General features: G+C 39.7%; 1 protein-coding gene across 5 annotated transcripts; it reads left to right on the forward strand.

The window, feature by feature from the left end:
• On the forward strand, positions 1–25594 carry tprb (translocated promoter region b, nuclear basket protein). 5 transcript variants are annotated; one of them, XM_088312784.1, is made up of 51 exons: positions 1–188; positions 488–592; positions 674–747; positions 912–1008; positions 1237–1340; positions 2327–2491; positions 2575–2667; positions 4527–4607; positions 4690–4777; positions 4914–5054; positions 5217–5320; positions 5488–5685; positions 6941–7048; positions 7279–7505; positions 8010–8173; positions 8319–8461; positions 9680–9828; positions 10081–10243; positions 10319–10453; positions 10534–10674; positions 10870–11038; positions 11131–11297; positions 11439–11591; positions 11699–11815; positions 11932–12135; positions 12241–12428; positions 13572–13719; positions 13895–14032; positions 14264–14395; positions 15365–15495; positions 16076–16286; positions 16360–16503; positions 16638–16827; positions 16975–17189; positions 17270–17343; positions 17445–17641; positions 17809–18099; positions 18883–19043; positions 19120–19200; positions 20334–20519; positions 20941–21084; positions 21942–22035; positions 22361–22470; positions 22696–22770; positions 22860–22951; positions 23405–23502; positions 23585–23683; positions 23774–23924; positions 24524–24651; positions 24733–24819; positions 25441–25594. In XM_088312784.1, the coding sequence occupies exons 1-51, from the start codon at positions 38–40 to the stop codon at positions 25488–25490; spliced, it is 7056 nt and encodes a 2351-aa protein (XP_088168910.1). In that variant the 5' UTR covers positions 1–37; the 3' UTR covers positions 25491–25594. The 5 variants fall into 5 exon arrangements, with proteins under 5 accessions (XP_088168910.1, XP_088168911.1, XP_088168912.1 ...); XM_088312785.1 differs by having other exon boundaries at positions 23408–23502; XM_088312786.1 differs by having other exon boundaries at positions 22863–22951.
• Positions 25595–25619: the final 25 nt, after the last annotated feature.

The raw sequence follows: 25619 nt of genomic DNA on the forward strand, positions 1-25619 counted from the left end.
TCGAAGCTGTGCGCATGCGCGTGTCACCCTCGGAAAAATGGCGGCACTCTTGCTGCAAGACTTAGATAGTTCCGAGCTGTCTAAGTTGTCAAAAGCGACACTTAACAAACTCGAGAACATTTTCTCGGATCAGCATTATGAAATCGATACTCTCAAAGCCCAGTGGGAGCAATTCCGAGTTGACAGTGGTAAGATATGTGACGTTATTTCGATAGTTAGCGGTTCTAAAATGTCGGGCTCACCATGCACACAGTTGGTAAACATTTGGTTGCTATTGTAGACAATTCTTTTGTAATTTCACTTAAAGCTGTCTTGTGCAGCTACATACAGTGCATTTCATTTCGCAACCGCTGTAATGATTAATTCGAAGTCACCATGTCACATGCTTTTTAAATAAGTCGATAACCAATGCTATGGTTCGCTAAGGTGCTTAGCTAACAACGTAAACATTATTTCGCCGTGCTTTCGTCTCCCTCCGCTCTCCCAGAGCAACATTTCTTTGACAAGGTGAAACAACTGGCTGACTGTCAGGAAGACTTTCTGAGACAAACACAAGAGCACAGTAAACTCAAAGAAGAGTTGGCGAAAATCGGTAACGGTGAACTTTTCACAATTTATCACGTCCCTTGACCCTTTATGCTAACGATGAACGTGATCTCGCCTTATTATGTAGCGGATGAGCTCAAAAATGTCCGTGAGAAGAACCAGCAGTATGAACATGCTCAAGAGAAGTCCATTTCAGATCAGGTAATGTCTTTATGTATTTATTGTTCTTTCGCTATGTTGGGGAGTTGGTTGGTTGGTTTGTTTGCTCGCTGAAAATAACCAAGTACCGGTAATTGAGATTTCCTCAGTATAATCTGCGACACCAATAACAGTTTGATCAATCATATTTATTTACTTAATTTTAGACTTTGCTTTCGAAAGCCAAGGAAGAACTGGAGGCACAAAAGCTTGAACTTGTGCGGACACTTGAAAGAAGGAGCTTGGAACTGGAGCATTTAAATGGTACGGGTACCTTGACCCATCCCTTTTATCATTTTTTTTCCCCCCTCTTGTCCTTAATAGGTTCACAGGTGAGGTGGAATCTGCCCACAATATGTGCTCTTCAACAATCTTTCCTCCAGTCTATTTTTTTATTCTCAAACACATACACACACGCATACACAAAACAAACAAACCAAAAAAACAAGTACGTTCAACTGCTTTTTTGTTTTTTGTCCATTGCCCTACTAGATGACTTGAGGAAACTGAATGATAAGTTGGTGGAGGTCAGTGCCTCCAAAATGTCTCAGCAGCTGAGGTTAGATGAACTTGAAGTAGCAGAAGTCAACATCAAAGTGAGTTCATTATAAATTTGCTTCATATTTATTAGACTATTATTCACCCACAAAATAGATTTTACACACTACACCATATGTTTGGGCCAGACCAATTATATCTGTATTAGGCCTTTGCAAAAGAATACTAATCAGTCGGAGTTGCATCATCAAATAAACGTCAATACTGTATTCGTGACCTTACTGTCTCACAAAAAAATAACATTAATGTTGAACAGTTGTTATGGGCAGGAAGTGAATGACGTGTGGTTGGCAGATTATTCTGTGTGAATCACGTCCTTTACCACCATCTCATATTAAAACACATTAAAATGTATATATATGTTGCTACGATTTCTATTTGTGCTTATTGTGCTTTAATATTGTTAATATTGGCTCTCGTTTCATTTAACAGTCTCTCTGTATTCCAAATTTAATTTAATATATTTTCCGTACTCTGTCAAAGATGGTATGTTTTGGCATGTGAGAAAGTTGTCCCCGTTTTTTTGTTGTTTTTTTTTTAAGTAATCATTTTGGGGCAAAGAAAATAGTCGAGGCGAAGAAATGTGATTTAACGTTAATACAATTCAATAAATCGTGTTTTGCTAGAATCTTGTCTCATTATGTTGCCTGATTGCTGTATACATTTATGGCCTAAAACTAAGTATATCACTTTATCGCTCATATTAAAGGACAAAGTATTGTAAATCAATCAAATGTTCTGCCTGTAATTCATATGATATTATTGTAAGAGATAAGAGATAAAAAAATAAATTTAACAAAAATAACTATTTTATATATATATTATTGATTGTATGTTTAATATTTTTAAAATGATGAGCCCATTAAATGCTTTTCAGAATTTGTATTTTTTTTTTGTCAAATATCAGAATTTCCATCAACCTAGATATAATCCGTATTGGTAGGGTCCTAGTCGTAGTGTAAAATTATATATTTTGGTGCGCGAACAGTAAACTAACATGACTTATGCTGGTTCGCCATTCCAGTACAAGGAGAAGCGTATGGAACAAGAAAAAGACCTGCTGCATGGACAAACATCTTGGCTGAATACTGAGTTGAAGGCCAAGAGTGAAGAACTTTTGAGCCTGTCCCGTCAGAAGGGTAAAGAAATCCTGGAACTGAAATGCAGCCTGGAGAATAAAATAGATGAGGCATGTTTCTTTTCTTCATTGATATATTAAGTGTTATAACATATATGTGGATTTAATCACTTCTTTGTCTGTGTATTTTGTAGTTGAACAGAGTCCAGGAACAAGTGGCCAGTCTGAAAACCTTAAATGAAAACCACCAGAAACAGAATGAAGACCTAATCCACAAACTGAAAGATGTATGTGCAACCTGTTTGATGGTTTTCATTGTATTTTTGTTGTTGTAGAGGAAAATCTATTTTACCCACACAGGAGAATTTAGGCTCGCGCCCAAATTCCCTATTCCCTGATCGTGAGTGCTTTCGAAAATATGCTAAGTGTGCGGACTGCTTCACTCGAGTCATTCGGAAATACAGAGCGTTGGATATATGTGCCGTTCGTTTTTTTGTAGTGCAGGGGCCCAATGTGTTAGGTGGGGCCGTTGGAAACACCATTATGACATTCGTCTTGTCCGACACACACACAATGTCAGGGTGCTGTTAGTCTGTCAGATAGAGGTGAGCGATTTTAGGAAAGATATTGCGGTTTTAATTTAATTTGCGATTTTATTCACAATGTGCAGTGACCTTTACAAACATGACAGAAAATGCCTTTATAGCATTAAATACAAAAAAGCTATTACTGTAAGAGACACTAAAGAGGTTTTGTGAGGTAGGCAGTTCTTTCTCAAGTTTTTAAAAACTACTTTGTCATGTATAATTTTGTATTGGTGTAATTCTGTATATGAGAATACATTTTTTTAAACTCTGAAATATTTTACATTATGTAATGTCCTTTTTTGTATTTTAATGTCAGATTATATGGCAATAAAATCATTGTCCCTTAGCAAAGCTAAATTCATTAAAAATATAATTTTGAGACCTATTTTTGTGTAGATCTCAAAACTTAGTACTCTGTGGTCCAAATATTATTGATGAGATGATAAATATTTATTATGCTTGACATCGAACCTCATGACGTCAGCCGTTTAAGTGTTCCGGTCTGAGAGCGCTAAATTGCTTGTTGCTGCTCTGCACCGACTTTCATATAGTACAAATAAAGCCCAAACTGCAGGGCCGCAAGATAGCTTGCGGCCCTGCATTCAAGCAATGACAAAAGAAAGGTACTTGTGTGTCTACGGGCAGTGCAAGTATTTTTTTTTTTAATCAGTACTGTGTGAACCACTTCGTGAATGTGGGACACAAACCATCGCTTTGACGATCTTGAAATCTCATTGTCTTAGATCGCAATTTCGGTATAAAAAACAATGCATCATTCTGCCCTGGTGAGAGAGTGAGTTTCCAAACATAGCCGTGTTGATGGGGACGAAGTTCAGTTTCTAATGGGGCTGCACAATAAATTAAAAAAAAAATCCATATTTCGATATTGTAAATCCTTTTGTTATAAGGACGCTGCAAACTAGTAATCTCAATCGGTTTCCATGACTACGACAACTTCTTGTATCTTTTGGCGGTTGGCAAATACTTTGATGCATTACTGCCAACTTCTTTAGCATGCTGAAAGTATTTATTAATTCTGTATTTGACAAATGAAAGTAGAAAAAGAAATGGACTGACTGCCGTTGGCAATGTATACGTACTACTACTACTACCACTTCTTGAATTTCTTTTTCTTCTTTCATTTCTTCTACTTTGTTTTGGTCTTTGGAAAATACTTTTACTACATTATCACTAAAGAGGGCGGCCACCAGCGATAATGCATAACTAGTACTATTGCTTCATCCATTTAGTTTTCTTCTTCTTCTTTCATTTCACGGTTGAGAAATAGTGACTGAATGAGTGAATACATTTGGTGCATTACCACCACCTTCTTAAGGATGCTAAAGAAGGTGGCCACTGGTGGTAAGGATCAAAAAGTATTTGCCAATTGCCAAAAGGGAGTCCATACAATTAGGGAACAGATATTTTGGGTGTATACACTGTATACTAGTTGCACCTGAGTATAGCTCGCAGGACCAGACAACCTGTGAAGAAAAAAAAAGTACGACTTATGGGCAGAAAAATATGGTAATTCTTTTTACAATGTTTATTTATTTTAGGCCAAGGAGCAACAGACCACTATCGAGCAAAAGTTCAGAAATGAGCTGAATGCCAACATTAAGCTGTCCAACTTATACAAGGTATGTCGTGTGCGATTGTGTATTCAACAAGACATCAGCAATTGGAAGCTTAGTAGATGCTAATATATTGTTGTCGCAACAGGGAGCAGCAGCCGATTCTGAGGCCAAAGCTGAAGAGCTGAGTCGGGCTGTGGAGGAGTTGCATAAACTGCTGCAAGAGGCAGGAGAAGGTATGAGGTTACAATTTATTCAAAATTATTTTACATTTGTCCATGAAGGTAGACTATTGAAACTCTCTTTATGATTCCCTTATAACTGCCATGTCAACACTCCATTATGGTGCTCTGATTCCTCTTTTGCCTGCAGCTAACAAAACTCTTGAGGAGAATTTTCAAGTGGCCAATGCTGCTTCGGATAAGACTGTTGCAGGGTTGAAGGAGAGGATCCATGTGCTTGAGAAGGAACTGGACAACGCCAATGAGCTCCTTTCTAACTCTAAACTAAGAGGTAATTGGCTTCTGCTATTCCCGTGGATGCAGTCTGTCACCGTGTAATGGATGTTATTTATTTATAGTGAACCACTTACATTTTACTGACCATTAGCTACCCAGCAAATATAGACCGGTCCTTAAATTCCTTTTACTTTTCTCATTCATTTATTGTATGTAGGTCCAGTTGGCACAACGTCTGTGCTCACTGCGGAACAAATGACAACAGTGTCTCCGACAGCCGCTGCTGTGGCAAAGATTAAACCTGGAATGAAGCTCACTGAGGTGTGTGGAATTGAATCTCAATTCTCAAATTAGTGCTATTAGCCCTCATGGAGCTCACATGATTTTACTGCTGCTGAATTAAAGTAGAGCGCAATGTAAGACCTCTGATAAACATCATAATGATTTGTCTTCTGTGTTTTATGATTTGTTACTGGTGGTTTTTGCAGTTGTATACTGCCTATGTAGAAAGCCAGGAGCAGCTGCAGTTGGAGCGCCTGGAGAACAAGCGCATCAACAAGTATCTCGATGACATAGTGCAAGAAGTGGAGGCAAAGGCTCCCATTCTGAAACGGCAGCGGGATGAGCATGAGCGCATGCAGAAATCTGTAGCCAGTCTTTCAGCCAAGCTGGAGCAGGCTGTCAAGGTATGTAGTCGTATGCTTGTTTCAGTGCTTCCCAAAGTGCTTCATATAGTTACATGTTTAGTTTAATGTAATTGACAGGTGCTTTAGTTTTATGTGCTTGTAGGCATGTACCAATATTTGACTCTGACGATATTATAACCATGAGCCAAAATGTTGTGGTTATATCACAGTATGAAAATTACTGCTCTATAAAATTTCCTTCTTTGAAATAGTTGGGTAAATAAAACTGAATTTTCTTCCCTTGAACACAATATATTTAAGTTTTAAACGAAATGAAGAATATTTGGTACATTCAGAAGCATGTACCATGTTAAGTTAAAATAAATAAATATTAACGTTTGTCTTCTGTCTTAACACTTCTTAATAAGTCAAAGTGTTCCATCACTGGTGAGCTAGTTTTAGAATAGACCTATTTGCTACTCATGTTGTCCATGGGGCTAACTAGTACTCGCTGGCACCGTGTATTTTTTAATTATTATTTTTTTAATAGGACAATGCACATTAATCCACAGCAAAAGTCAATTGCTCTCCCTCCTCTTTCTTCCTTCCTCCCCTCCTCTCGCTTGTTTGTAATTGCTCAACCCCCACCCTTCTGCTCAGCCGAGGAGAGAAAAAAAAACTTAAGTGATCTCTGCAAGCAGCCAATCCTATTGTAGTGCTGCTTTGCCTGCTTTGCAGTCCCCTTTTAAAAGAAAAGCTCATTGCCAGTGAGGGACAGTTTTAGCGCTATTTGAAACCATGACTTATGAAAACCGCGGTAAACCGTCTGACGGTAATCGACCCGTGCCTATGTGCTTGAAATTCAAGGTGTTCGCTATCTGGTCACAAAGTCTACAAAATAAGTCTCTTCATCTGTCATTCATTACTCTCTTCAACTAATTGACTGCCATCCTATTCTTTTTGTTTTACACTGTCACAAAGTCATTAATCCTCATTTATAAGTTAGTTGTGCCCAGGCTAGGCCGTTTCCTATCAGCTTTGCCGAGCAAGCAAGGTCTATTTGCAGTAAAGACAAATAACATATTTTTCATGTCTTTTTCAACTGCAATGTTCTCACTTATTTAAAATTAAGTGGATGTAAAATATATAAAATGGTGCTTGAATTTGAACTTGGATGAGGTGTATGAGCCGTAATTTTCCTTCATTTTCTATCATCTTTCAATCATTGATAGTTTTTTTAAAATAATTCCTCTATTGCTGACACCATTTTACCTTTTATCATTGAATTTCATGTTTGCTTGTTTGTGTGTTTCAGGAGGTCCACCGCCTGCAGAATGAGGCTGATGAAGCCAACAAGCGTTCTTCTGTTGTAGAAAGGGACAATAAAAGGTTTGAACTGCAGCTCACAGACATGGCTCAGCAGGTAGGCTCTTCTGATTTACAACAAGAGAAAGAAAAATGAAAATATAAATCAATAAATAAAAATCATGGCTCATATTTTCCTGATTTTAAAATTATAGCTAGGCCAGCTTTTTTTTTTTAAGTTGGTTTAGCTAATATTTTCAAATCAGGATAATATGAGCGATGATGTATTATTATTATTTTAAAAATAGATCTTTTATTATTTTTTTTATATGTATTTATTCTTTTAAGGTGCGTGTGCTCCTTATCGAGCTCGAGGAGGCCAGAGGAAACCACGTGCTTATTGAGGAGGAGTTGAGTTCTGCAGATGTCAGCAGTACCTCTGAAGTGATTAGTCAACACCTGGTGACCTTCCGAAGTGTGGAAGAGCTACAGAAGCAGAATCAACGTCTTCTGGTGGCCCTCAGGGATCTTAGTGATGCGCAAGAGAAAGAAGAGTTGGAAGCCTCTGGCTACAAGTATGTTAATATAATTTATATTCAAGACACCCCATTGGTCTTTCTATGGCCGGAATTACACTGCATGTGCAATTGTCCAATTTCAACTAAGTTTCTTTAAGCAATTTATATGTTTAGATTTATTTTTCAAATGACATAGGTCTAACGTTCACACCGAAAGAAGCCACATGTGCAGCTGTTCATAAAGCGAACAACACTGAAGTAAACCATAATAAATATTAATAATAGTAAAAATATTAACACTACATTAGTTGCTACGTTTAGTTGGCCTGCTCTTTCTGCCATTTAAACTCGTTTAACATTGGCATTACGCCACTGGCCACAATTACCGTATCCTTAATCAGTGTCTGTGCACTTCAATTCATGAAAAAGTATTTACATCATATTTAATGGGTTGTACCTTACCTGAGCAAAGCTAAATTGAATCCTGTCACTTTAACGGCGTAATGTAAATCCGTCTTGTATGATATGGAGAGTTGTGCTAATCAGGATGTGATTTCGCAGGAGTGGTGAAGTGGAACAGAGTTTGGAGACCACTCTGGCTGAGGTGGAATCTCTGAGGGAACAACGCAACCAGCACTTGAAGATGACAGAGTCCATCATGAGGCAAAGAGACATGTACCGTGTGCTGTTGGCCCAGGCAACGGGAGTCAACTTTCCTCAACAAGGTGCCACTGTCAATACAAATACTAAAGAATCTGTTAGTTTTGTATGAAAAAAATGTTAGACATTGAATATAATCTTCTACACCAAAATACAGTCAAACCTAATTCAATGTTAGGTTTGTTATATAGCTCAATTTTTTTCTTTAAGGTACATCACCCGACGAGTTCACCCTCACGTCCACTCCCCGCCGTTCACCTGCAGCCACTCCCACCACTGGAACACCCGCTGCACTTGTCTCCATGGCAACTGACACTGCTGAAGCATTGGAGGCCAAAGCAGCCTTGCGACAGGTTTGTCAATGTTGCAATTGTATTGTTAATGCACAGAGATAGGTATTGCATTAGGTTAGTGTTCGTCTTCCTGTTAGTGGAGTTGTGTGATCAGGACAAAAATTTGTATCCCAATACAGATAATTTTATATCCCTATGTAAGATTTTTTTCTAAAAATATACGTAAAATTAATGGCAATTTTCTGGCATCTTTTCTCAATTTATTTACAAAATCCATATTCTATATAGACTTCACAATATAATGAAATGAAGGAAAATGATCAAATATTGGTGAAAAAAAAATCCCCAAATAGCTGCTCCCACTGGAGATGGATACCATGCTAACGCGTGATGAGCAGTAATACAATTAATTACAATACAAATGCTGATCAGCACAAGCATATTAATTAGCCGAGGAAAGGAAACTACAGCATGCACTCGTAGCGATGAGGTAAATCGAACTAAATCTATTTAGGTGGACTACAGGTCAAGAATTAGCTTTCTGTTAAATCTGCTGCAAGCACCTCCCTATGCCTTTCCTATGTGTACATATTATCCATAAATTAAGAAAAATTGTAAACGTCTATGATATACATGATATGTTGTTATATCGTACGATAAACATTTTATATGGTATTTGCAATATATATTGTTATATTGCAAGACAGTACGTGTTGGTATTGCTCATCAGGTGTGGGTCAAGTGTCTGTACCATCTTCAAACTCCAGATATTCCACGAGACTGTACGGACAAAGGTCCTTGCTTGTGAAAGCAGCCAGAGACATTATAAGATAAGATAAGATAAGATGTCCTTTATTAGTCCCACAATGGGGAAATTATCTTCTGTGCACGAACCGAGCTTGGTGGCTGTTGTTGGTGGGCAAATTTCCAGGGGAATCCAAAATAACCCTAAACATCAATTTCACAGATTTCTATGTAGAAGTTGGAAAAAGGACAAAACAATACTACCAAATTCAAGTCATAGTTGTAATTTGTGTTGGGATCTTATGATGTACGGCGCTTCTACTACTACTGTGTTTTTGAACTGCAAATGTTTACTTTGCTAAGCAATTGGCATAAGTGAAATCTGTCTAAACACAACACAATTTGGTGTCTTCTCAGAAACATAGTAAAAATGTTGTGATTGTTGTTCTGTTGACCAAAATACTCCTGAGCTGTATGTTTTTTTTTTTTTTTTTACACAAGTTGAAAAAAAGACTCATTTTCTTGCACATGCAGTTGCAGGAGGTGTTTTCCTCTTATAAGAAGGAACGATTAGAGAGTGACAAGGCACTGACCCAGCAGAATGACAAACTCCTGGAGCAGCTTTCAGATCTTCGCTCCCAGAATGCCAAGACGGCAACACAGTTGGAGTTTGCCTCCAAGAGGTGTGTTCTATCTTCCATCTCAAATTTGACATACATCTTTTCGGTTGATGTTTATTGTTATTACTTATTTTTTAATTACTTAAAACTTAATGCAGAAGAATTCAAAGTGCTTCTTTAGAGCAAATCTAAATGGCCTTGTGACTTAGGCATGAACCAAGTTGTAACATGTTTTCCATAAGATTATGTTGAAGTTGGATTTTTGCATTTTTGATTCATCGTGAGGAGTAAAAAGCTTTCTTTCAACAATGGCAGGTATGAGATGTTGCAGGACAATGTTGAGGGCTACAGGAAAGAGATTGCTTCCCTCAGAGAAAAGGAGCAGAAAATGACCTATGCTACACAGAAACATGAGCAGACAATCAGCACATTAAATGAGGACCTACGAGCTGCACAAGAAAAACTTGCACTAGCAGAGGTATTTTTTAATAAGGTAAATTGCAGGGATTGACGTTTTTGAAAATAATCTAACTGTAGTCATCTTCCTTTTTAGGGTCTTTCTGAAGGTCTGCGTAAAGAGAGAGACATGTTAAAATTGGTTGAGTCTCGGTTGAATCAAGAGAAGGATATGATCCTGAGCCAGCAACAGAGTCAGAACCTTTTGATGACCAACCTTCAGGCTATTCAGGTAAATGTAATTGTCTGCACTCTCCCTCACTGTCACACATACAAAACTATCTGGTCCCAACATGATTTATTGTTTTGTAGGCTACACTTGAGCGTTCAGATGCTGACGCACGTCAGCATCTCAACAGCCAGATAGAGAAGCAAGAGCGAGAAATCTCTCACCTACAAAAGAAGTTGGAGCATGAGGTGGAACAGCGGTATTTGCTAAGCAGAAACCAAGAAGTAAGAAATCAATTTCAGTTCTTTGTTGTTGGCCACCGTACATTTTTGTTTCCATCCGTTAGATGTAACTTAACATGTCAACTGTGTCAATTTAAAACAAGCGATAGCTCATTGAGGCGTTTCCCCCCCCCAACGACTGCACAATTGAGGGCAGAAAAAGAATATTTGAATAATAATTCTCCTTCCTCTTCTAAGATACAAGTAATGGAAGTAAAGCGGCAACTTGAGACGCGAGTGTCTTTACACCAGAAGACCAAAGAGCTGCTGAAAGCTGCCGAGTTGGAACTCGACTCCTTTAGGGTGCAGCAAGGTAGCAGCGAACAACGTCATATCCTGGGCTCCCCCTCCACGCCTAAAACTAGAGGTTGGAACAAAAATACATGCACAGATTGAAAGTGATTTACATTGAATGAAAGTACTGTTTAAACAATGTCATTCAATTGTTCCTTTTCTCAGGCTTGCATGTTCCAAATCAGGAGCGGGAGGAACTTCAAGGTCGCTTGCTTCAGGCTGAAACACGGGCAGAGCAGCTGTCAGAGAGTCTTAAAGCAGCCACTTCCAGCATGGAACAGTACCGAGCCATGGCCCAGTGTCTGGAAGAATCCCTGGACAAAGAGAAACAGGTGAAGTACACTTCATAGGAAATAAAACCATGCACAGATCTTGGTCTCATATTTAAACATAATAGTTACCCTTTTTTGTTGTGCTATATTTCTTTTTAAAATGTTGAGAGTTTCTTTTTGGATCATATTTCTAATATGCAGGTGACGGAGCAGGCCCGTGCGTCCATTGAAAGTCGTGTGAAGGAGGCTGAGGAACTGCATCGCAAACTTGAAGAGAAGCTTCTGGATGCCGAGAACGAGAAACGGAATATGGAAGAACAAAATAAGAACGCGATGGTCTCCCTGAATGAGCAGGTAGTCAACTTTCATATCTGTACATTTTTTTTTTATTCATCCACCCCAAAATTTTATTTGATTTTATTTTTTTTTTTTTTTAAATATCTTCATCCAAACCTAATTAGATGGATAAGGTCAAAAGAAACCTGAGCAGTGTCCAGGCAGAACACCAAATGGCACTACAGCGTTTGTCAACTGCTGAATCCCAGCAGCAGCAGGCTTTACAAGACAGCCAAGAGCAGGTAAATGGCCGCCATGTTTACCGACCGCTGTTTTTTTTCTATTCATATATTCCCTTCAACATAGCATGGCGGATGTTTTTATAAACTCTGAATTTAGTTTTCTATCAACCTTTTAGGCTAAACTGGCAGCCGAAGCACAAGACAAGTATGAGCAGGAGATGATGCTGCATGCTGCCGATGTGAAGGCTATGCAGGAGGCTAAGGCTCAGGCCCTGCAAGCAGTTGAGCTCAGACATCAGCTCGAAGAAAGAGCCCAAATAGCCAGTACTGAGCTAATGGAGGCCAGGATCTCCTGGGGGGAGCAGGAAAAGATCCTCAAGGTTGCTTTTTTTTTTTTAAATGGAACAGTTTCAAAGAAGGCCACACTGGATTTTGTGCATGCTGGTCGGACCTATTTAATTTCATTCCGTGCTGTAATCTCACAGGAGGAGATGTCCAAGATAGAGAGCCGCTTTGAAGAGTTGCAGAGGCAAAACAGTCTCTTGCATGAACAAATTCAGACAATGAGTACCAAGATGGCTGACAATTTGCAGCGTGCCGCAAGTGAGAGTCCGCTTAACATCTCCCTGACTGAAGAAGGCAAATCTCAAGAACAAATCCTTGAGATTTTAAGGTAGCCCATGTTTGCACTATCAATAACAGTTAATGTAAATCACTGACCTGATGTATTCTCCTTTTCAATTGTCATTCGGTTAACTTTGGTGTCATGGGGGGGGCGCTGGGTACCTTTTAACATTTAATGTTAAATGTTACTTTATTTAACAATTAAAAAGAAAAATTCACTTATTTTTTCCCCCGATACATTAACTTTCACAAATAGCAAATCATGAATCTAAAACAAATTAGCCAAAGTGGGTGGAGTAAAAATCAAGTTATACCATTTTACAATTGATAGAGTAGAAATAATACAAACAATAATTTAATTTTACAAAGTGCCAAGCAAAGTTCTTTCCAATGAACATCACAAGGATCGAAGTCAAACAATTCAGGCAACGTAAATTGATGATTGTATTCGTGTTATCTTGCTTCCTTGTGCAGTTGTTTTGCACCGCGCGATGAGTTCGAACACAGGTAGGATGGAACTATTGCAAATAATTAGGCATTAAATTAATCATTTCAATATATCCAACTTGATACATAATGCTCGCTATTTTTTTACCACAAGCTTAGGCTATTTTACTCACATGAAATGGCAAATATGGTGTTGGTGTTGTATCAACTAACCTTTTTAAAACTTATTCAGTTACTGGTTCATTCATTGTTTTCCAAAGTAAAAGCAGAACAACAACAAAACAAAAAATATACTAGTGATAATATAACAAAATATATCTGTCTACTTTCCTGAAAGACTAGAGAAATCAGAGAATAATTATTGTTGAGTGGGTAAAATTAGAGAACTCAGACAATTTGAAAATAAACAATGACTCTAAGCAATTACTCAATATTAAAAAAAAAATAGCTCTTTATTCATTTGATAATTGATTACTTGTCGTTTTTATTTTTACACTTCTAGTTGTGTATTAGATAAAGTGACAGAAACTGAAATATTATTGCTTTAACTGTTGAAGTATCCATGAACAAAATGCTCTACCCGTAGTGGCAACTTTTTCTACGACAATGTCCGAATGACATTCCTTCCAAAAAGCACATGCATGATAATCCTTGTTTGGTTTGACAACATTATAAACTGATTTGAATAATATGAACGTGTATAGGAACGATACATTTACAAACTTTTTGCCATTACTTGTCATAGGTTTGTGCGTCGTGAAAAGGAGATTGCAGAGTCTCGCTTTGAGTTTGCTCAAGGGGAGGGTTTGCGTTACCGTCTAAGGGTTGAACACCTGGAACAAGAGCTAAAAGAGGTTCAGGACAGCTTGAGTGCTGCTCGACAGAGGATGCAGGTAGGTCTGTCGGCTGAAGGAACTCAGTTAATACTAATCCATATTTGCTACAATGTAAGCCCTTGTAGGTTTTGTGACATGCACTTTGACTTTATGTAAGTTAATTTATGAAAAACAAATACACTGTTTAACTCAATAGTTTGTGACGAAAAACTTCAATTCTTGTGTATGTCAGGTGACCGCAAAGACCCTGTCCCAGCATGATGAACTGATGAAAAAGACTGAAACTATGAGTATCCTAATGGAGACAAACAAGATGCTGCGAGAGGAGAAGGATAAATTGCAAAAAGAGCTGAAGCAAACACAAGATAAGGTAAGTTTTGTCTGTCTGTGTGCGTGCGTGCTACCGTAATTTCTCAAGAAAAACGTATAGATAGATGGATATATCTCCACTACAGGTCTATCACGCAATATTTCACTGACCTATTTCTCAAAACTACACTAGGCTCCGAGAATATAAAAGAAGTAACCTGGAAGTCTGGCACGTCATAAACGTGTGGAACATGCTAAATGGTCCAGATCAATCATCTATTTTATCTTCCAGGTGCAAAAATTGGAGTCAGATGTTTTGCCACTGAAACAAGCAAACACTGAGCTGAGCGAGAAGAGTGGCATGCTACAAATGGAGAAAAAAATACTCGACGAGGAAATCAAGCGCTGGAAGGCTCGGACACAGGTTAGTTGAAAGAGTGGACACCGACAGCGCTCATATCATTGGTGCCATGCTCAAAATGTAGCCAATAGCCGTCCAACGAGCATTAAGCACTGTTATGTGTTGTACATGAGGACAGCACGACACCAATCTCGGGCAGTGTTAAACTGCTTCATGCAGTGCAGCCTTTTGTTTTTCCGGCCCAAAGCCATTTTTTGCCTCCAGGGGGCAGCTGTGGAGCTGCAGTCCTCTTCTACACCCCCTTACTTTGTGCTAAACTGCACTATACTGTCTGCAAGAATAGGTCAGTGAAAGAGTGAGTTCTGTATTAAGTAGTTGCCAGTCAGCTAAAAATGTATACAAGGGTTCGCATAAACATTTTGGCATGGTCCTCACATGAGCACCATACGTTTTTTTTTTTTTACTCGACTCACTAACCACATGGTTGTACTTCCAAATCTGGGCACGGTTTATCGTTAATATGTGTCATTTTAATACAACAAAATAAATAAAAAAATGTTTTTAAGTTTTTTTTTTTCTCTGTTTTCACTTTTTAATTTCATAATTATGACAAAATTCCAGGGCCGCACAATGGCAACTTATTAATGCAACATTGATTGTTTGGTAAAAAATGTAAAATTTATATTTAACACAACTGAGTTGCATAGCCCATCTGGACCACCTTTTCCTTGCAGTATGGGACCCTGTGATCAGATGGCTAGCTTACCATACTTCTCTTCCACTTAGCTTTTAATTTAAAGTTGGCCCTCGGAAGCAAACGTGGCGGGTGACTTGATCTGACTGAGCTGCATTATTCTTGTGCGCAAGAGCGCACAAACATGAACTGGAGCGCATTGTTCAATTTGCTGTGCTCATGCCCATCGGTGTACCGCTTATGCACACCCCTGAATATGGAAACGGGCAATGGATGAGCTTCCAGTAACAAGTAGATTTTGATTTATTGACGTCTGCTTTATGCATTTATATTTTTAGCATTTGGTGAGTCAGCAAAAAGATTCAGATCCAGATGAGTACAAGCGTCTACATTTAGAGAAGGAAGCACACCTTAAACGTATACAGCAGCTCATTGAAGAGAACAACAGGATCAAAGCAGAGGTTACCAGGTGAGAAATTCTAATTCTAGTTATTTTTGTGCGTGTGAATGTGCCAATCAGTAATTGAGGAGCATAGTGGACCCCACATACTGTAGTAAAGGTTCAGTACCCGCGGAGTCTTATATTTGCGGATTCTTTCCACTTCTCCCATTTGAAAAATATTTTATATGGAATGGTTATCAGCGTATTTTGGCCAGTCCCTATCCTGCACAATTCGTAGGAGTCTCCCTGTATATTGACTTTAGGCAGTCCTCCCGCTCAAATTTGAATTTGTACAAGTTGCACCTGTTTAGAAGTCACAGGACCAGCCAAACTATGAAAAATGTCCGCAGGCAGCTGTGTCTCACTCGGAAATTGATATTTCACTTGTGTGAAGGCTTCTGTGCATTTTGATTTGCTATAATTTGCAACGTTGCTGCATTGTCTAACCACGATCCAAATTTGGAATCGGCGCAAAACCAGTGGCCGAGACTTTGTGAAATCTTGTGACAGGACCCCCGCACACTGTGCAAATAAGTTATGCGGCTGCCCAATGTTAAATATGTTCTTTCATAACAATTTATTCTGTTCCATGAACGTCTGTCTTCAGGACAAGCAATCTTACAACATCCCAGCAAAGCCAAATACAAAACTTGCTTGATAATTTGAGTAAGATAACAGATGAGAGAAATGCACTCAAAGAAGAGGTGGTTGCAAAGAATCTTGAAATTCAAGAGAAGGTAAAGACGATTACTCAGGTAAAAAAGCTTGGACGTCTCTACAAGAGTCAGTATGATGAGCTCAAAGTACAACATGACAAGGTAAGTGCGGCCAACATCTGTTTCTATTTGGTAGTTTATACCTTGATTAAATCTTGTACTGTACTTCTTCTAGATTGTAGCTGAGGCTGCAGGCCCATCCAAAGAAGAAGAGGCTCGTCAAGCCTCAGTTCAGGAACTGCAGGGACTTAGAGACTCTCTGAGCCAGGCAGAATCAAAGATTAAAGAATTGGAGGGACAGCTGGAGAACATTAACAAGGTGAGCCATGTTCTTCTTGTCCGTCTTGATTCATGTAATACAGTCTATGGCCATACATTTGTAGTTACCGAAATTATACAATTTGACAGCGATCATGTTTGCCCCTTTACAATTGTCATTTCGCTTTTGTAAAGGTGGTTGCAGAGCGTGAAAATGAGGTGCGCAGTGCTCAGGAACAGTCATCCAGGCTGCAGACAGAGCTGGGCAGGCTAAGACAAGAGCTGCAGGAGAAAGAGGACACACTGAAACAGCAGATGGCAGACAAGGTGGAAAAGACCAGGAAGGCTATTGTTTTTGCCAAGCAGAGGATCAGCCAACTCATGAGTAAGAGGCCATTTCCCCTTTTACCTTCATGATGGTGATAGGTTGTTTGTAATACAGTTTTCATTTTCTACAATTCTCAATGTACTTTGTTGAACTTTTTTGTTTCTTTGTGTTAATTTGATTCTTAACTATGCTTGTCATGCCCAGGCGCCAAAGACGAGCTGCAGAAGGAAAATGAGGAGCTAAAGCAGCGATTTGAAGAGCAAAAGCAGCTAAATGAGGAGTTAGAAGTGCGTGTAAGCGCTATAAAGTCTCAATACGAGGGGCGGTTTAACCGACAGGAGAGAGAACTGAGAGAACTGCGAGGCCAGCAAGAGAGACAAGAGCAAAGAGATGAGCCTGCTGAGGCCGGTCCAAGCAAAGTGAGTCTCCGGTCCAAATCTTTCTAGTTCAAAATGCGTTTTCTCGAAAAAGAAATAAAATAAGTCTGTTACTGTTGTAGCCTCAGGAGCAGCAGCGAAGCACGGAACAGAGACAGATCAGTCTAAAGTCTACCCCAGCTGCAGACAGGGGCAGGTATGATGCACAAAAACTGCTCATGTTTTTGCCCCGATGAAACATTTATCCAGTCCAACATGGTCATACAAGTGTGATGACAGTGTTGCCTTTGCTCTCAGTGCCAGTACCTCTGAGCCACCAACTGCCAACATAAAGCCGACACCTGTAGTAGCCACAGCAAGCAAGCAAGCTGTCAACCCAGGGAACAAACCCACTCCAAGGGCAAGCATCAGGCCCATGATCACCCCAGCCACTGTGCCCACTCCTACACCCACCGCTACCGTCATGCCCACAACACAGGTCGAGACCCAGGAAGGTAAGTCTTAATAATGACTTGTTTCGTGCCAATCTAATGACATCCACCATGTCAGTTTTTAGCTCCTATCTAGTTGAGTTTGAAGTCTTGAAAGGAATGTCAACTGTTAAGTCATTATGTGACATTCATGAAATGAATTTTACCTAATGATCTGACTTGCATTGCAGCCATGCAGACTACCGAGGGTCCGCCAGTGGAGCATGTGACTGTGTATGGGAGTGCAAGTGGTTCTGTGCGTTCAGCAAGCCCCAACATCCAGACTACCTTAGCCAGCCCCATGCTGACTGTGCAGCAAACCCAGACACAGGCCACAGCCTTTGTCCAGCCAACTCAACAGCAGAGCGTCACCCATGCAGAGCCAGTCAGTCAGGAGCTGCCACCTGTGATTATCGAGGCAACACAGAGCACGCAGGTGGAATGGCCTTCAACATCCTCTACCTCTGCTGTGTTTGGAACTGGTGAGAAGAAATAAATTCATCAATAAGTTTATGAATGGTCAAAGTGCAATATGCATGGCTTAAAGAATAAAAAATACATTTAATAGAATCAAATTAATATAATTTAAATTCATATTCAAGTTCAGTTAATTTCATCCCAAAATAACTGGTTAGCTTCTTTATGTAAAACTGGCTAAACTTTTTTTTCTATGGACCACTTTGACATCTTTCAGGATTTTCTTGGTTGGCCAGTGGCCCTACTGAATAATATGTAATTGGTTAAAAACAAGAAAATGACAGATGAAAACGTCCTGCTTTTTTTTTTTTTGTGGCTTGCCACCCAGCGAAGAAAGTAAGTTCTGTAGTGCAGTGCAGGCGGACGATATTGGTCCTGTCCAATTTTCATTTTAGTCTATGCTGTGAGCTGAAAAAAGGGTGTATGGCTCTAGTTTAGACTCTCCTGACTAAAATCATGCCACTTTTTAATTTATTTTTTATTTTTTTACCCTTAAAATTGAGGAACGTTTGGAACCAGAATCGCGACTGGAATCGTTCAAATTCAAGCAATGGCCATTCATACTATATTCATACTATACTCATAAGAAGTCATCTTGTGACTTTGCGGGAGTGGAAGAGTTGGCGACTTATTCGCCAGGCACCATGAATCGGTACCGTGACAATTAGTTTGATACAGTACACAGCGGAAATGTCTTATTGGGAAACCTACTGTATAATGCAAATTAGTTACCTCAACTAATGTTCAACCTAAGATCTTTCTAAATAAAAGCAAGGCTTTATGTCTAGTTTCAGTGACACCAGGATCTTCTTCCTCATTGTCCAAAAGACCCCGTGAAGAAGATGAGAGTAGCAGCACTGTGGTCACAGATACTGAGGCCCCTCTGGATGACACCTCCAGGGCTCCCATTGCAAAAAAGCTACGCATTATCCAAAGGGTGGGTCCAGAGGTGAGGAGGTTGCACAGCTTGCACATCTTTTAGTTCATTTGGAATTGTATTATAGATACAGGTGTGGTTCTTTCAGGAGGAAATGATGGCTGATGACAGTGCTGAGGCTGAGGGGGTGGTACCGACAGACAGTCAAGAGACTGTAGAAGCAAGTCAGGTATGCTAACATTTATTAAAAACAATGATAAATAAGTTAAGCGCTGATCCCATTCACCTTCACTGATGCTCTGGTTTGGTGGTAAAAAAGTAATGATGACGATGTGCCTTAAAAAGTGATTGGCAACTGAAGCGGAAATGGATGCCAAGGTCTTTGGATCTATTTTTTTTTTAACAAGGGTTCCTTCATGTACTGTCCAAAGTCACACCAAATTAGGATCGCATTCATTTTTGCTCCCTGTCGTCAAGTTTTATTTGAATCTGTAGGTTTTGCATTGTGCTGTCAACAAATATTCATTTAGATTGTGACATACTATCCAAATGTTGAGTCAGACTCTGAAGTTCAAAATGTCCTGTGTGCTTAGATGAGCTAATAGGATTTCCCTGAAATGAAGTAGTACATTACAGCCGTAGTAACAACCTTCATTGAGGAAAAGCACTGACCGTATTTTCGCAACCATAAGGCGCACTTTAAAGTCTCAAATTTCCCCCAAAACAAACGATGCGCCTTGTCATGCGACGCGCCTATTCTTTAGACTGAACAACTCTCCTGGCCATCGAGCCTGTCCCTTTGGGGCATTGCAGAGTGCATGTTAGCACATCTTGCTGGCCAAAGTCTGAGACCACTATGCTACAAATTGAGTGTGACAAATACATTATGTGAATGTCTTTTCGGTGATGGTGCAAGAGAAAGGTGGACAAAAGGGCAGCTGTCCACAATGTCGTAGTCTGTCTTATCATTCATGTTATTGCAAGCAAGAAACATCACATGCTTAGACAACAGACTGCAAAAAAAAAAAAAAACACCACTCACATCTCTCTAACCTGATAAGGCTGATTATCTCCCAGAATGCCTCAGTACTGTTTTTGTTATTTTTATTTCTTTTGGTGATATGAATGGCATGGGAGATGCATGTTTTGTGTTAATTTTATTTGTTTCATTATTTGCTTGTATGCTGTGATATTTATGGTTTTGATTTGAAACCATGACTCTAAGGAGTGTGGTGATCATTACTTTTTGTTAACGGTACCTAAAACTCATCTCACCGCATTGTTTACAAGAGTTACTAGATTGAGGTGCTTTATACAAGCTGTTTTTATGTTGAAAACCGCATTGATTGTTTGGCCTTGTAGACTGAAGAGCTTGCGGCACTGGATGAAGATGATGAGAGTGCAGCCTCTCAGTCTACCACCATGCACCAAGAAGTCTCTTTTGCACAGAGTGAAACTCCTGAGCAGCAGCTAGAAGTAATTGTCATTGTGACCGATACTGAGAGTGAGGAAAATCCAGATGATGGGGATGAAGAGGAGGATGAGCAGGTAAAGTAAAAAAAAAAATGCTTTGTTTAGACCGCAGATTGGGATGAGTGGTTTACAGTATTGTCTGCTGGTATTGAATCTCAGCTCTGGCCCATTTGTGTGTGTTTTTTTTTTTTTTTTTTTTTTTTTTTTTTTTTTTAAACGGTATTACGGTTCGGTCCAAAAACACATAGTTGTTTTGAATAATTGCTGAAATTTGTGAAAAAGGGAGTAAACCTCAAAATCTTAATAGCTTTTATTTCACCTATACCTAAATAAATTGGCAACACTCCACACCATGTTCCAAATTAAAATAATGTGATTGAATACTGTTCCACAATAGCTCTCCGTCTCTTTGTCAGTCCGTATACCTCACCAGTCACCCTAAGTCATTTCATACAAGCTCAAGAGTCTCCCTGAACCTGCCGATGTTTTTCTGTAGGACTACGATGAGGGCGATGAAGAGGAAGATGAGGAGGTCGAGGAAGAGGAGGAGGAAGATGACGGGGGAATCGGAGACGACGGAGACGAGAGTAACGAGGGGAGTGCCGAAGGCAATGAAGCCTATGAAGGAGATGACACGGAGGTTTGATTAGAACACCTATCATGCGCCTGCCATGACATTCTTGACTTGTGCACTCACCCACACACTTGTCATTTCCAGTAGATGTTAACCTTTCCCACACCGGTCCTCTATACTCTTTCCAGCTCAACAACTCAATTTTTCCACTCTTATTCCAGCCGAATTTTAAGTCTGTGACTGAAGTTGCTGTCTCGGTTTGTTTAATTCACTAGTTTACCATTTTTTGGGGGTCTTGCGCATTTGAGCCTTCAGGATGAGTCAGTGTCTGTGCAGCGCTAATTTGTTGTCACTTGTAATCTTCTTGAGTGAGATTAGCCTGATGATTTTCAAACCGCTACCAATGTTGTTTTTGTAGAACTCGGGTGTTATGTAATAAAATCTTGACTGTTAACAACCTTTGCTGGAAAGAAAAACACTTGCCAGTTGGCTCTAGTCTAAATGATTGAAGTTGGCACTAATGTAGGATTACTTGCTAAACAGTTCTACTGTGTTCAGACCAAACACGAAATATCGCACGCGTGTTTGAAGGAAAAACATTTTAAACATTACTAGTCAATCTGGTGACCGGTGGTTGTGGCTGTTAAATGCTATTTTGGTTGACACTTCAACAGCGGTAAGCAGGTCAATCAATTTCACACAATTCTGTTTCACAGCCTGCATCATTAACGGGGAAAATATAGTTAAGCGTTCTCATTTTGATAATGAAGTGATCTGTGTTTAGTATCTGTATCGTGCTTTTGCTTTTCAACCATTTCATTTTCTGTACATTTCTTTATTCTAAGTTCAAGTTTTAACATTGTTAGCACTTTCTTACAATACCTTTATTTATATTTTTTTTTTGTCTGCCTTCCTCTTCTCAGGGAGCTGACGTAACCGACCCAGGGACAGAGACAGAGGAGAGTTTGGGGGCGTCCGACTCCACCCAGAGACCAGCAGATTCCCAGACAGCCAGCTGTAAGATCCAGGAAATCTTATTTATGCGCACGTGTAACTCCACCTTGGACTCGCCCAATGTTCTCACAACCTGTCCCGTCATCTAATTACTTATCAAATGCTTCACCATGACTTGAAGAGTTGTAATGTTTTTGTCTGTCTGCAGTAGAGGGTGAAAAACTTTTCCATTCTCTGTTGTAGTCCTCCCTACAGTGTTTCCATTTAAAAACCAAATCTCTTATATGCCAATGGGGACTCTTTGTCTGAATGATAAGACATCTGTAAGATACTGCAATAAAAGACAATTGTCACTCCACTGACATGATCATCTCTCCAAATGTTTTAGTTGAGACCACGACAATGGAGGCCTTCTCTACTGAACAACCCATCACAAGCTCTGGTATACGTATGCCCCAATCACCAAGGAGACCGACGCATCCACTAAGCACTACTCAGGTACGTCAGGCATAGCACAAATCATATGGCTACTTACAGACAATGTTGCACCAGTGCTTTTTTTTTTATTACCCTCTTCCTATAATAATCTGAAAGTTTTTGCACTATAGATCAGTTTTCATTTAATGTCACATTGTTTTCTAACCCAAAGGGAAGCTTTTTTTTTTTTTTTATTTCTTCATCATTCAGCTTAAGGGCAATAATATATCATTGTGTTTATCTTAGATGTCCCAACGTATCCCTGCTCGTCGCCAGTCGGTGGGCCGAGTCCCTCAACTCTCTGCGGTCCCTAGCAGTGCTGTAAGTCACATCCATAAAATTTTATTCATGTGCCAAAGCAAACTGCACACAGCACATGACACAATTTAATGACCTGGTTCTCTTTGCAGCAGCACCTCATTGATGAAGAGGACCGTATGGTACCTAGTGCTCCCACGCTGGTGGTGCCACACCGCTCTGATAGTTTTGACCAGGCTGTCCAGTAAGTCTCACACATGCACACCTTTTCATTCTAGGAATTAATTCTCTCAGAAAATTATATTTTTAGTTCTGATTGATAAGCACACAATAATTCGGCAATTCACAAATACCAGTACAGTGAAGCAAGGGACCGAGCCCTGCAATGAAAAGTGAAAATATTTAAGTAATTGATTACAAAAAAAAATGTGGCTGTGTGTGCAATGTATGTTTCTGAAATGCCACTGTTAAGTAAGTATTTTTGAGTGATTTATTTTTTTGAAGCTTTAATATTAAACTCCCAAGTGCAGTCCCAGAATGACAGAAGTTTAAAAAAATGGGTATAATGACAATACAGGGCATTCTGATTCTGATTTGGATTTTTTTTTTATATCAACTCACTGTGGGTTCAATCAATTTAAGTCTCCCCATGCTTCTGCCAACAAATGTTCCCTAGTAACTCAAGTCTTTTCTCCAGCAGTTCTCCCCAAGTGGCTGCAAGGTCCTTCCGTTTTGGCCAATTAGACGAAGTGCCACAGACCAGCTCAGATCTCGGCCAGCTTGCAGCCCAAGGCGGTAGGTACACTCCCACCACCCAGTTGTTTAATTTGTCTGATCCCACTTTAAATAGCAAAACATTTCATGTGACCCACTCCAGGTCTCGGGATGTTTGACAGCCCTTTGTTCCTCACATCTCATGAAGAGGATTCTGGTGGGCGTAGTGTTCCCACCACACCACTGCAGGTGGCGGCCCCAGGTATCCCTCATGTTTCATTGGAATAATGACCATGGAGCACACACTCAAAGAATCAGTGCATATATATGCTAATCTTTCTTCAATATGTAGTCATCTCTGAGGTGGTTCCATCGGACACTGCAGAGCAGGCCTCTCAGTCTGTTCCTATGGTGAGCACGTCCACTCCTGGCATACTTGGACCAGGCACAGCCAGTACAAGCGAGGAAAGAGACGACGTCTTCCTGGAGTCAGACCCTGATAAGTAAGATGCCATCCATGCTGCTGTTTGTCAGTGTTGATATTATCAGATGAGACAAATGAGAGAGCAAGGTCAAACAGTGCATTTCAGCTGGTGCTTGAAATTCTGTAATGCTTCAATGAAAATGACACCCGCTGAAACAAATACCAAATTATTACCGGAAGTGTCTTACAGGAGGTCATGAACACTTTGCTTCCCCCTTGAGAGCCCTCACGAATAAGGTGGTTAATGTGTCGAAAACTCAAGATTTTTTTACCCTGTTATTGTCTCAGGTGTTGAAATGATACAGCCGAAGTTTGAAGTTGTGTTTACAGTCCAGTACATGCAGGCAAAAGTAATGACCCCTTTAAATGTGAAAAATTGTTCAAATTCAAAAACTCATATCTCACTTCCTTTAGATTGGATGGTTACCGAAGTTTTTATTTATTTGTTTATTTATTTATTTATTTTGTATTGCTTGGGGTGTTACACGTGCCTCCCAATTTTCATGGTCCTAGGTCAAGCGTATCATAGGGTGTCATAAAAGCTCATGTGGGGGGTAGGGTTAGGGTTAATAATGTGTCACACCAAATTTAAAACGTTAAAGGTATATTTCATGTTAGTTCCAGGCCCAGTGCTGAGAGTTCGGTGGATGCTGTGATATCTCAGGATGATTTGGTGGAGCCCAGTCAGCCTTCCGACACAGCCAGCCTGCCTTCAACCAGCCAGGAGCCTTCGTCCAGCTCTGCGGGTACTCTTGGTGACCTAACATCATCACCTGACATTCTGATGACATTTAACTCGAACAGTCCTTTTGAATGATTCATGGCAGATACGAGCAGTGCTCCAACCAGAGCTGCACCCAGCAGACAACTGCAGCGTTGGCCAGGGAGCCGCGGTGGGCGAGCCAAGCGAGGAGGTAACATTTCAGCTGTCGATAGTACATATTGCATACTTGAGGTACTCCTATTTACTGATTGAGAAATCATACCTTTACCAGTAAATTTGGATTCATTGAGCCTGCAGATATTGTGCTTTATGAATTGATGAAGAAATTTTGTTTTTTTTCAAAAATACATACGTATTCAAGTGCATCTAAATAAATTAGCAAATTTATTTCAGTAGTTCAATTCAAAAAGTGGAACTCATTGATTAAACACATTAGGAACTACTTTTCAGAACTCCATTACTGCCTAATTTCAACATAAAGAATCAATTGGGTTATGTAATATTCACATTTCTTAAGGGTAAATCTGGGGTTTCGTTTGGTCTCAAATGCTGACATTTTTCATTCCCTGATGTTTGAGATGCACTCGTAAATAGGCCTTCATTGCTGCACTTTCAAAGCTGTAAGAAAAGAACCATGCTTCCAACTCGACAATCTTTATTGCATTTTAAATAGGCAGTTACAAAAAGTGTAATGATTCTAACATATGAATATGTCTTTGCATGCTTTTTTGAACTTCTGTTTTCAACTTGTAGACTTGAGACGCTCTGTTTATTCAGCCACTGTGTAAACTTCTGTTGTGTATTCCAACAGGGCAAGCATTTCCTTCCCGAGGAGTACATGGCAGACGCATTGCCAGGTGAAGCTCCCACACGATCATCCTGACAGTCTCCTTGATCATGTTTACTTGTTCTAAAGCTTGTTGCTTTTATATCTCTTACAAATAAATCAATTTTTGATGACACTCTATGATGAAATTATGTGCTTTTTGA

This window comes from Idiotropiscis lumnitzeri, chromosome 13 (genome assembly GCF_059441095.1).
Source record: "Idiotropiscis lumnitzeri isolate Australia: NSW breed Sydney's pygmy pipehorse chromosome 13, RoL_Ilum_1.0, whole genome shotgun sequence".
In the NCBI taxonomy this organism is placed as follows: Eukaryota; Metazoa; Chordata; class Actinopteri; order Syngnathiformes; family Syngnathidae; genus Idiotropiscis; species Idiotropiscis lumnitzeri.

Excerpts from the sequence above, each read along its gene's own strand:
- tprb (XM_088312784.1), top strand. The coding sequence starts at position 38 with ATGGCGGCACTCTTGCTGCAAGACTTAGATAGTTCCGAGCTGTCTAAG. Across the intron at positions 11,816-11,931 it reads TACAAGACAGCCAAGAGCAG|GCTAAACTGGCAGCCGAAGC; the intron begins GTAAATGGCCGC and ends TCAACCTTTTAG. Across the intron at positions 16,287-16,359 it reads TCAAAGTACAACATGACAAG|ATTGTAGCTGAGGCTGCAGG; the intron begins GTAAGTGCGGCC and ends TACTTCTTCTAG.